Consider the following 13,043-nt stretch of genomic DNA (forward strand, 5'->3'; position numbering starts at 1 on the left):
GTTTTCCAAACTAAACGAAATAATAGTCAGTTGATTGATTCTTCTTTATCTGATCATGTAAAACTACAGAATATATACTTTAAAAAATGGGCATAACGACGTTTTTCCTCAAGAAATGTGGAATCTAGATCCACTAATTAATTACCAAAATGCATAAGGCGCTTTCCTAAATTTTAGGACTCACACAATTGAATATTAGTGGTAATGTAACACTCTTCAATTTCATTGAAAATTATTCTATATATGTCGTAAATATGTCTACAAGAAAGACTGTGTTAACCACTCAGAAAACAACAAAAAACTGTCTATCACTTTTAATAATAAAATTCCGAATGACACACTTGCATATATTGTAATGTATGGTAAAAAGAATTTGACATTCGATGTACAGTGCAGAATTTTAACTGAGGATTTGTAATAGCATTTTGAATTTTTAAAATCAGTTGAAAAATAAACAAAAAACGATCTATTAAACTGCTTCTCGATGCCCACAAGCGAGAGTTGTTGCTTAACTCCACTCTGTATGAAGCCTCAAGGCTGACTGAATGCTCGAGCTGTGAGCATCGAGTTTCATCTAAGTTTGAAGGTTGCACTCCTTGCTATCAAACCGCACCTTCCTGCAGAACGTGCCTGTTATCTCTCTCTCCATCTTATTCATGTGTATTTTGTGTACTGGACAACAGAAACCTCTGATGTAAGTTCCATTTATGTTAATACAGGAACATACTTCATTTCAAATTTCTTTTTTAATACTAATTTCAGTATTGTCACTGACATTTACATGTTGTTTGCAATTCGTGTGTTCCAAAAAAGAGATATTCTGAAAGAAAATAATTTATGTTTCATCCAAAATAAACAGATGAAAATGAGGAAATTAGAATCAACTTTGTCTCTCGAAAACTGACCATATATACAAACTGTTGATCTTTACTCTCTGAAACTCTGCATGAGTAAGTCGACTGAAGGACTGTGGCCATAGATGTGATGAAGTCTTAAACAAGTCAAATGTGGAAAGGGCTAGTCATTTGACAAAGCGTTTTCTTTCCTGGCCTGTGTACTTAATAACGACCTGAAAAATACCGATGATCTTGCTGTTTGGTCACCTCCCCCAGATCAAACAACCAACCATCCAACGACCAAAAAAATTAAGAGGTTCAGTTAATTCTTAACTTAATCTTTGTGATGCGTTGTGTAGACAGGGTCAGAGGCCTGAAATTCGGAAACGACCGGAAGGTGTTCGATAGGAGACGTTTTGCACATTTTAATTTGACTGTGTTAATTCTAACCAGAAAAGAATGCTGTATAAAAGTTGTGAGTGAGTGTGTAAATATTAAACTGAGTTCTTCAAATGCTTGTTCATGGTTGTTCATGGAAAAGACTCCTAGTGCGATCAACCTGCCCGTATACTACTACTATGAGTGTTGTACAATGCCTTTTGGACTGAATATTGCACCTGCCACTCTCCAGTGGTTATTCAATGGAGTTCTCCAGAGTCTAAAACCCAAAAAGTATATAGTCTGTTTCCAAGATATAGTGTTTTCTAAAGACTGGATTAAGGATGCAGAATGACTAGAAAAAGCGTTTGACAGGTTAAAAGCTGCATGCCTCACACTTAGCATCAACAGGTGTCATTTTGCTCACACACAGTTGAATTGCATGGAGCATATTATCTGCCAGGAGAGATTGAGGACCAATCATCATCTCACTTCTGCTTTACATGACTTTGCAGCTCCACAGACAGTTAAACAATTGCACTCATTAATTGGGTTGGTTAATTATTACCAAAAATTTGTCCAGGGGTTTGTGGATAGTGAAAAACCACTCACTGCATAATTAAAGAAAGGTGTAACTTAGAGAAATTATTCAGCAACTGAGAAGGAATTACTATCAGAAAATACCTCATTAAATGAGCTTATACATCCAATGATTACTAATAACAATAATAAATTTAGCATTATCAGTTTCATGTGTCATCCCAGCCTTGCTTTATTTTTGTATAGTATGGTAAGAATGATAAATCTACTTTTTATTCGTCATACATAGATTTTAGTGTCACAGAGTTTCATTAAAAATATGTTTATGCTAATCATTTTGGTCCCAGTGATCTGTTTTCTTTTAATAAGCATGAGAAAATGGAACAATGAAAACAAAACTTGGAAGCAAGAAAATATGCACTAGAAAAAGGCAGTAAGCAATTTGTAATCAAAGAAATACACCAGTTATACAGTTAAGTAGCTGATTTTCAAATTCTGATATTTGAAGCCTCATGGTCATGGGGCATATATGTTATGAGTCACTTTGCTTTTAATGGCTTCAGCGATTTCCTTCAATCCTTCCTTATTTTCCTCTTCAAAGTGGGGTATGTTACTGTTACATCGTTGCAACCACTCCTTTATCTTTGGGTATGCATCAAGTACTACTCCCATTGCCTGAAAAACAAAAAGTAGCTATGTCACTATGCCTTAACAACCAACATATTGTTATAATATTTGTAAAATTGAAACAAAAATGTTACAGTGGTTTTTTGTTGCAGAAAATCTTTACAATATATTTCCAAGCTGTTGCAATGGTTAATTAATTCCGATGCACTGACTAGTAATTCATTTAGAGAAGAAACTAAAATTTCATTTTTTTCTCAACTGAATTAGATTTACTAAATGAAATCAATGGAGATGAAATCAGTGAATTGTGAGTACATGAGACAATAGCAGTGAAATAGATTCAGAAATCTTTCAGTAATTAAAAATAAATTGCTTTCCTTTTTCCAAATTTTGCTTTATGTTACACTGAGGTTGCTGAAAGTCATTTCTTAAGTAACCAAGTTTTATTTACAGCCAGTCATTTGTTTAACTAGCAACTTAATTTGAATTTAATTTCTAAATTTTGTATTTCAGATTTTTTTGTCATGAACTGTAGTGTTGTGGAAAATCATGAATACCTTTGGCTGCCACATGGGTGATTATTTGCTTAATTTTGTTTGCCACTACCTTTCCTAGGATTTTGGATAGTCATTGCCCTAGTGGGTTGGCGATCATTTCATTATCCTTGCTTCTGTTAATCAGAATTTTTTATATTAAATATTATGTTGTACCCATTTTTCCCCTCTGTGTGGTCGGTGAGCAATTGCAAAATTATCAGTAGTTAAATTAGGTTTAGAATACATTCTTCCTTCAATAGGATCTGTTGTACGCCTTCCTCCTACTAATCGGCGTTACTTTCCTTCGGTAACGATAGCCTCACTCATTGTGAAATGTCATTAGGCATATGCGATCAGGGTCAATTATATTGCAATCCGAGAAGCCAATTAGGAAGGGCGAGGTTACAGACGCAGTGTTCTCAGCAGCAACTGGGGCAATTTTCATTAAGTAAACAAACAATTACAGAATCAACACATCCTCTGAAAAAGGAGAAACTAACACTGAACTTAATTTTTTTAGTTCTAGCGCTTTCTGTGGAACTGCAGCAGTGTTCTGTAACATTGTGCTCAAAATCTTTCACAGCAATATTGATTGTGAATTACGTAATGTGACTGACTTTCAGAGCCAGCCTGGGTGGCCGAGCGGTTCTAGGCGCTACAGTCTGGAACCGCGCGACCGCTTCGGTCGCAGGTTCGAATCCTGCCTTAGACATGGATGTGTGTGATGTCCTTAGGTTAGTTAGGTTTAAGTAGTTCTAAGTTCTACGGGGACTGATGACCTCAGCAGTTAAGTCCCATAGTGCTCAGAGCCATTTGAACCATTTTTTTGGCTTTCAGATTCACTTCACTCCACTCGATTTCGTGTCGCTAATTGAAAGTGTACAAGGGTGTGCTGAAAAGCAATGCCTCCTTATTTCTTATTCGTCTCTCAATTCGGTTGAGATATTACGTATCATGCTTGGTCAACTTTACCGCTTCGCTGCCCCAAATTTCAGCTTTCTGCCGCAAGGGGGATACGAACTGTAGCATGTAACATGGCGGTGCGTGACGAACAAAGACGGTGCGTAAGAAAGAGCGTGCTGTAACCGAGTTGCTATCCGCAGAAAACGGGTCTCTGACTGAGAAGGATGGAATCAGTGCAAGGCGGTGATTGTATCGACATTAGTGATGTGTGATGTTCGGTTCTTTCATGCTTGTAATGAAGGAACCGGTGGAGCTAACCGCAATGTCTGTGACAGAGCTCGGAGTAATAATAGACGACCGCGTACGGCAATTAGCGAGGCTCTTCGGAATCAGGTTGATGAACTAATCAGAGAAAATCATCGAATAACACAGATAGAGTTCTCAGGGAAGTGTGGCATATCACGAGACCATGTACAGAACTGCGGTACACAAAACATACACGCATGGATATCCGGACATTGCATTGTTTTCCTTAACAACATAGGCACTGCAATGTCGTATTTATCCGCCGATTCCAGGCAGCGACTTTGAATTAAAACGTCCTACCCTGTACGGGAGTTACATAACGAGTGTAGGAGTGCAGGAGATGTTGCAGGAACGACGACATATGGCACTTTTGAGTCGGGCCGTGAGTCGTGTGTGGATAGCCAAAGCGGTTAGGGTGACAGCTTGCGTAAAGCGGGAAATGCGGGTCCGAAACCCGGTAGGGCACAAATTTTCGTTGTTGTCATTCCCTTATATAGCAGATGGTTGTTCGTATTTGCAACTGCAAATACATTTCATGAATCTCTTCTGAATTTTTAGCGTGAGGTTGATGGGTTCTCTGACAAGAATGTGACAGATGATGAAAGCTGAATTCACCATTTTGACCCCGCAAACAAGAGAGCTCCTCCATAAAGGATCACCGACGCACATGAAATGTTTTCGCCTCCAGGATGACTATGTTGAGAAATAAATACGTAGACATGAAGAACGAGGATATAGAACGTCAATAAAGTTTGTTTTATTTAAAAAGCATTCAGAGGTTTCACATAAAAAATTCAGAAGCATTACTGTTTAACACGACCTCGTAGTAATTGGGGAGTTGCACAGAAACAACAAGTTACTGCTAAAGATAACAATAGCGATAAATTTAGTGTCCACGAATTCTAGAGTCACATACGAGGTGTATAGGAAAAATTATTAGACTGATCTCTTTTCTACCAAAGTTTTTATTTTTGCAAACAACAATGTTGTTCCCTCAAAGAAGCTCATTTCGGCAGCTACACGCCGGTGGAGTCGTCTTTCCCCGTCTTGGTAGCAGCACTGAAAGGCTTCAGCTGGTACAGCCTTTGACATGCAGGTCATAGTCTTTTAAATGTTCTCCAGAGTCCCACAATGATATCCTTTTAAGACTTTTTCAATTTCTGGAAAAGAAGAACGTCACAAGGACTCAGATCACGTGAATAGGGGGGCAGTGGTACAACAGCAGTGCCTTTTGACGCCAAAAATTCCTTGATGGAAGGGCCCTGTGACAATGGGCGTTCTCTTGATACAGCACCCACTTGCCTGTAATGTACTCATTTCATCCTTTTCTTGAGCCTATGAAGGACATTTTTGTAAAACATTTGGTTGACAGGTTGTCCTGGAGGAACGAATTATGTATGCTCGATACCCCTACAGTCAAAACAGCAAATGAATATTTGCTTTCATCTTTGATTTACTCATTCGAGCAAATCCTCAATTCACCACTTTGTCTCAGGATCGTATTCAAAAATCCAGGTTTCATCACTTTTGATCACACGACTGAAGCATTCATGGTCATTGGTACTCCTCTCAAGAAGATCAACGTACACATTTCTTCAACTGTCCATCTGCTCAGTGAGGTTTTACGGCAGCTTCTTGGCATAAACCTTTCGTATGTGCGAAACTTCCAACAAAATTTAATGTACGGCGAAAGTGTTTAACTGGTCACCCATCATCCTTTTTCTTAAACGTCGGTCTGATCTCACAAGAGCTCGCATACATTCGACGTTTTCGTCGCTTTTTGAAGTTGAAGGTCTCCCTGAGAGAGGTTCATCTTCATCGTGTTCTCGGCCTTCCAAATTGATTTCAAAGGTCGCACTCGCGGATTCCCCAAGTTTAACACAAAACGTGATAGCATAACGTTGCTCTACATTCCGCTGTCCCTTTTTCGTAACACACAACAAAAACACAGCTTCACTGATGGCGCTCTCAAAAATCACGTGATGGCTATACAGAGCTGAAACTCGGACTGAACACAGATGTAAGCAAGTAGATCAACACAGTGTTGCCAGATCGCTCGCAGTGGTTCTGAATCTCATTACTTCTCTCACACACCTCTTGTTTTGTATCATTATACGAGGGTTGCCCTGAAGGTAAGGCATTGCATTTTTTTTTCTCAGCTGAAAACAATGCTACGAATGCGAAACATCACGTAGGTATCATTTGAAGTCTCCTGAGTGAGCGCGCCAAGTTTCCGTCACTTCCGACAGATAGAGTAGCTGCAGGACAGTTTCTAAATGGTGTCTGTAGGTGATGTGCGTTACAAGCAACGTGCCATCATTGAATCTCTCACTGCAGAGAAAGAAACTGTGGGGAATATTCACAAACGCTGGTGCAAAGTCTATGGAGCGTCTGCTGTCGACAGAAGTACAGTTAGTCGCTGGGCACGGCGGGTGAGATCATCAGAAGGCGGTTCGGCGGACCTCCACGGTTTGCAGCAGTCGGGGAGACCATCCGGGGCTCTCGCACCTGAGATGTTGCAGCGAGATGATGTTGTCATTCGCCATTAAGGGACGCCATTCCTTGAAGATATCTTGAGGACGATGAGGAGGTGATTCACTCAGTGAAGCACTGGCTCCGCCACCAGGACAAGGATTGGCACCGTCACGGCATACATGCCCTTGTTTCGCGCTGGAGGAAGGCCATAGAACGAGATGGAGATTACGTGGAAAAATAGGGTGTGTAGACAAAGCATAATTTTTTCGTGTGTATAATTCCCATTATGTTCAATAAAGATTGTTGAAGGAAAAAAAATGCTGTGCATTACTTTCTGGGCGACCCTCGTACTTGCAAAAGAAATAAATGCAAGCTCACTGATAATGCTACTACAGTGGTGAAACATATTTGGGTTCCAACAAACAAAATTGTGTTCTTTCAAAAGAACGGTCCCTCCAGATCATTAGTTATCTTTCTCCGCTAATGGTTTTATCACCACTGATCAACGCCCGTAGGAAACCAGAATCAGCTCACCTGCAGAGTGGCCGTAGTCACAGCGCACGCGATGTCGGCCACCGTGACGTGGTCTCCAGCCACCCATCCAGTGGGCTCCAGGTACTTCTCCAGGATACCCAGTGCCTCGTATATTGCAGCTTTCTTGTCCGGTTCCACGTCAGTTTTTCCCAGGAACATCAAAGGGGCCTGCATAACATGACATGATGACATTTGAGGAAAACTTGTTAACTGTAAGATGCGTTAAGAAATACAGAATACTGCGTTAGGCAAAACGGGGGAACAGTTAGTAATTTCTTTGCCGTAACATCAAAAATTTACCGACAGGTTATTGTGAATCCATTTCTGACAACTGAACTATTGACTTGATAACTACGATGTCTGGTGATACGTTTGCACGGTAAATCATTTTGAAATAACGTGTCTTAAAAACTTCGCGCATCAAACGACTAGTTATGTCATTCCACTTGAAGTTTTCTTATTTATACACTCCTGTAAATAGAAAAAAGAACACATTGACACCGGTGTGTCAGACCCACCATACTTGCTCCGGACACTGCGAGAGGGCTGTACAAGCAATGATCACACGCACGGCACAGCGGACACACCAGGAACCGCGGTGTTGGCCGTCGAATGGCGCTAGCTGCGCAGCATTTGTGCACCGCTGCCGTCAGTGTCAGCCAGTTTGCCGTGGCATACGGAGCTCCATCGCAGTCTTTAACATTGGTAGCATGCCGCGACAGCGTGGACGTGAAACGTATGTGCAGTTGACGGACTTTGAGCGAGGGCGTATAGTGGGCATGCGGGAGGCCGGGTGGACGTACCGCCGAATTGCTCAACACGTGGGGCGTGAGGTCTCCACAGTACATCGATGTTGTCGCCAGTGGTCGGCGGAAGGTGCACGTGCCCGTCGACCTGGGACCGGACCGCAGCGACGCACGGATGCACGCCAAGACCGTAGGATCCTACGCAGTGCCGTAGGGGACCGCACCGCCACTTCCCAGCAAATTAGGGACACTGTTGCTCCTGGGGTATTGGCGAGGACCATTCGCAACCGTCTCCATGAAGCTGGGCTACGGTCCCGCACACCGTTAGGCCGTCTTCCGCTCACGCCCCAACATCGTGCAGCCCGCCTCCAGTGGTGTCGCGACAGGCGTGAATGGAGGGACGAATGGAGACGTGTCGTCTTCAGCGATGAGAGTCGCTTCTGCCTTGGTGCCAATGATGGTCGTATGCGTGTTTGGCGCCGTGCAGGTGAGCGCCACAATCAGGACAGCATACGACCGAGGCACACAGGGCCAACACCCGGCATCATGGTGTGGGGAGCGATCTCCTACACTGGCCGTACACCACTGGTGATCGTCGAGGGGACACTGAATAGTGCACGGTACATCCAAACCGCCATCGAACCCATCGTTCTACCATTCCTAGACCGGCAAGGGAACTTGCTGTTCCAACAGGACAATGCACGTCCGCATGTATCCCGTGCCACCCAACGTGCTCTAGAAGGTGTAAGTCAACTACCCTGGCCAGCAAGATCTCCGGATCTGTCCCCCATTGAGCATGTTTGGGACTGGATGAAGCGTCGTCTCACGCGGTCTGCACGTCCAGCACGAACGCTGGTCCAACTGAGGCGCCAGGTGGAAATGGCATGGCAAGCCGTTCCACAGGACTACATCCAGCATCTCTACGATCGTCTCCATGGGAGAATAGCAGCTTGCACTGCTGCGAAAGGTGGATATACACTGTACTAGTGCCGACATTGTGCATGCTCTGTTGCCTGTGTCTATGTGCCTGTGGTTCTGTCAGTGTGATCATGTGATGTATCTGACCCCAGGAATGCGTCAATAAAGTTTCCCCTTCCTGGGACAATCAATTAACGGTGTTCTTATTTCAATTTCCAGGAGTGTATTTATTTCACCTTCGTTCTCAGATCAGACTGAATGTAAATAACATCCAACATTGCAGAACATACTTGTATTACGCTCATAAGAAAGTAACAGAGCATGTGGAGAACGCTAACATGAAAAAAAAGAAATGAATGCATGCAATGGGATGCGAACCAACAACTTTCGATTCCAGCAACCACAACGGTATTCGTTCCCCTTGCACTTAACCACGCGATGTTTATCCCCGTCTTGGTTATCATATTTTATCTTGAAGGCTTGTATCGTTGATACGTTATAAAGTGACATTTAATGATCTTGTGTTTCCGATAAATTTTCAATGCTCCGTTACATTGAAACGGCATACTGCAAATTATAAAACAGGTGTGTTTCATTATTAATTTGTAAATTATTGATGACAATAACTCACTCCTAAGAGAGCACTCTGATATGAGGGCGTTAATCGTCGGTAAATCATTATGTGACATTTTATTGTAGCAATAATTGTAAGATATCGTTTCAAGGATGATGTGTTTTTATAAATCTCCAGTACGCGCGCATGAGATCTTGAGAGAGGTGGGTATCGAATGCTAAGGAAAGCAGATAGCCGATCATGCCGTCGTCATATTGTGTGTGCCGTCAAAATGACGTCACATTTGCGGGAATTGTTGCGAAAGGAGTGTTACCCTTCAGAGTCGTTAACGTTGCTCATTATTTTGTTACCTAGAATCGTGAACGGCTGAAACATGGAGGTAAAATAGGAAGGGTGTCTGTACGTCACGAGCTTGAAGCTGATGTCCAGTATCTTAACTAGCCCAAAACATCAGGTTCACAGCGGTGAACCTTCTCCATGACGTCACTGAGACGTGCCCATGCGAAGTTTCGACAGTGCTGGGTGCATTGATTGTGTGAGGACGTGGCTGTTTCATCAAAAATGCCAGCTTGCGTTGTTTACGCGTGTACCAATCGATCCTATCGTAATCTAAAGCTTAAAGGAATCACATTTCATTCTTAAGTGGAGCAATTCAAGCAATATTTTCTTTTGTATACATGAATTATTGTTTAACTATTTACTTTTATTGTAGTGGTTTTATTTCTGTCATCTGACTTTAGATTTGCCTTACTTTACTCAGTGTCCATTCTTTTCTTTCCTGAGTTTTTATTTGCCTTCCAAATCACAAATGCTCCTACATCCGAGCCACACAGAATCAACGGCCCCGTCCCCGCAAAACACAGGGATACGTAGCCGCGGATTGTTGGGGCACCATCTGCTGCCCTAAATCCCTGTCGCCTATAATTATTCAAATTGTTCATATTTCCTCTCCTTTCAAAAAGGATTCTGACTAGAACAGCCGGAAACAGCTGTCATGTGTGCGTGAGTTTTTTCACAGGTTATTTTTCACTCATGAAGGTTGCTGTAAATCTACTGCACTTCAACGGGAACAATGATGTAAATAATTACAATACTAGAAGAAAAAATGACATTCATTACGCCACATTAAGGTAGTCTGTAGCACGAACAGGGGTTCACAATGAGTCAACCAAAAGTTTTGATTACTCACCCATTGATATAACACGCCTGATACATAGCAGAGTAGCATGAGACATACTTACAAAAAAAAATTGATGTCAATATAATTATAATGACTCGTTCCATATAATTATGATTTATCGTGCAAATGATACATGGAACATAAAACTAATTAACTAACGATTTGTATATCACAAAGCATGTATAGACACATATTCTTTGAAAACCACAAAATGAAATTCAAAAGTAAAAGCGAGCAGTTGATCAAAGTAGACGTACATTCAAATTGTGCTATGTCTGGTTAGTCCTGAAAAACTGACAGTTACTGGCGAGAAATATTCTGGGAGAAGCAAATAGGCTACTGTTGGAAAGGTAGGCCCTACATCTTATACAGGTTAGGCTATCATTACTAATGATGTCACATACATGTTAAAGCAAAATATCTATTTTAAGAGGTCTTAAGCATTTATGGTCTTTATATGACCCATCTTCCACAAAATGGAAACCACTGAAAATCAAAAATGTTTTATTTGCAACAGTTAGCTACAACTTCCAGCTCTTATCTACATAGTCGCCGCTCCGACTTAGATATCTGTCGTTGCGTTGTAGGAACTTTCCAATACCATCATCATACAAGGCAACCGCTAGTGCTGTCCACCAATTCTCTATACTGGTCTGCAGCTCGTTGTCTGTACCTAAATGTTGTCTTCACAGCCAGCGGTTTATGTGAGCAGAGATGAAACTCAGAGAGAGCCAATTAAAGGTTGTACTGTGGTGATCAAACACTTTCCATCAGAAACGCTGCAAGAGCATCTTCATTGCCCCTGCAGTATGCTGCTGAAAACTGTCTTGAAGAAGAAAATGCTAGACAGTTATGTTACGTGGGCTGCATAGCTTCAGGCAAAATTTCTCTCTGGGCCCTCGTATGACACTATTTTCTAGGCACCTTTATGTGCTCAGAAATGAAAAGAGCGACGCAACGCGATCGGTGGGCGTACTAGAGACACTGCCCAACACATCTGTGAAAAGTGTTGTGTTTTCACAGTGGTTTCCATTTCACGACCGATCGGAAATTGCTTTCCTAATAGCCCTCTTCAAAAAAAAAACATGCAGCATGCAAAAGGCGCTTTTCTTTTGAACTACTGTAATTTGCTTTACTGTGTTTCTAATAAGTGCACCTTAGTGGCATTCTGAGACTTATATTTCAAATAGATTGGCTACTCGAACTTCGTCTTATAATCAGAGGTTGCCTGTTTTCGTCTTCCAAAAATCTAATGTGCTGCTTGAACAGGTTCGAGGGACACGTTAACGAGAGAATCACAGAAACAGGTTTGAGGAAATCCCACTCGCCGGCGCATTAAAATAATCCAGGAAGGGATTAAATTGCACAATTTTGAGTGATATGGCATGACCAATTATACAGTACGTCATCTATACCGTTTTGTAAGGACTCGTCGCTAAAATGAGAAACTTTCACGGAGATTTTGCACCACGAGGATATCTTTGCAGGGTTCTAATCACCAGTGAGGGGTTTCAGATGGATATGGCACACCATAAGAAACTCGTGGGTTCTCTTCGTCTCCGAAATGAGGCAGCTATCAAGGCTAGAGGTGGTGGTGCAAGGTATTAGCATCGAGACTCAGAGGATGTCCGCTATGCACGAAGGTAAAGATCAGTTAAATGTTGCTCGTAATCGAGACTGAAAGAGTCCTATAAATAATTATCCTGACTGCAGCAACTACGTCAAAACAGTAACAAAGCTGACAAAAATATCTACTTCACGCAGTACTGTCGGCTAATTAACGAACGATTTCAGCCAATTCACGTTTAGACAGCCCATGAACTAACTTATAGTTAACTCAGGAGCCCATGCATCAGTTGACAGTGATGAGCTTCCGAGGAAATTCTCAGGAAGAGCGCATGTTGTTAATGTTGTGGTCGACTGCCACGCCAACGGCCAAAAGAAGGTCTGACAACATTCCATTTATGTCCCACGCCCAACAGTTCCAGTCTCTCTCTCTCTCTCTCTCTATTCATCCATTCATCCCCCCCCCTCCGCCCCCAGCTAATTTTATTGCTCACGATGTATAATCAGTTATTACAATCATACAATGTAGGCTTTGACGGCCGGTACTGGCTTCACTTGAAACTTCCGGGCCGTGGTCGATGTACAAAACTTTCTCCTAACGTTTCATCTCCAACAGCGGGAGACGTCTTCAGACGTAAAGCGGCGAATTCTGCGACCAGAATTCGAGGGAGCGCCGAATATATACGCTGTGTAGAGGGCACCACAGTCCATCACATGACGTCGGCTAAGACAATATATCTGGTATTGCCAACTTTTTCGATTGAAAGTAATCGATCGTCATTCTTACGGTTGTAACGTTGAAATCCTAATTTTATTTAATTTACCACTTTCCTCTTTTCTGTTAAAATTATTACGGTGTTTATAAATCTCTATAGCTCTTCTACAAATGCGTGCATGATAATGCGATGTTTTCTATATGATGCT

The 13,043-nt window shown here is 41.9% G+C and overlaps 1 protein-coding gene across 2 annotated transcripts in view; it reads right to left on the reverse strand.

Moving 5' to 3' along the window:
* Window positions 1-2,089: 2,089 nt before the first annotated feature.
* The window catches only part of LOC126094904 (glutathione S-transferase D7-like), a 238,151-nt gene continuing 227,197 nt past the window's right edge, over window positions 2,090-13,043 (reverse strand). Inside the window, exons 5-6 of one of the 2 annotated variants that reach the window (XM_049909543.1) lie at window positions 7,136-7,303; window positions 2,090-2,429 (exon numbers count right to left, since the gene is read on the reverse strand). In XM_049909543.1, the coding sequence (XP_049765500.1) occupies window positions 2,271-2,429; window positions 7,136-7,303 (327 nt within the window). In that variant the 3' untranslated portion in view covers window positions 2,090-2,270. The remainder of the gene's footprint in view (window positions 2,430-7,135; window positions 7,304-13,043) is intronic. The other variant, XM_049909542.1, reaches the window with a different exon arrangement.

The sequence above is a fragment of the Schistocerca cancellata genome, chromosome 8 (genome assembly GCF_023864275.1).
Source record: "Schistocerca cancellata isolate TAMUIC-IGC-003103 chromosome 8, iqSchCanc2.1, whole genome shotgun sequence".
NCBI classification, from domain to species: domain Eukaryota; kingdom Metazoa; phylum Arthropoda; class Insecta; order Orthoptera; family Acrididae; genus Schistocerca; species Schistocerca cancellata.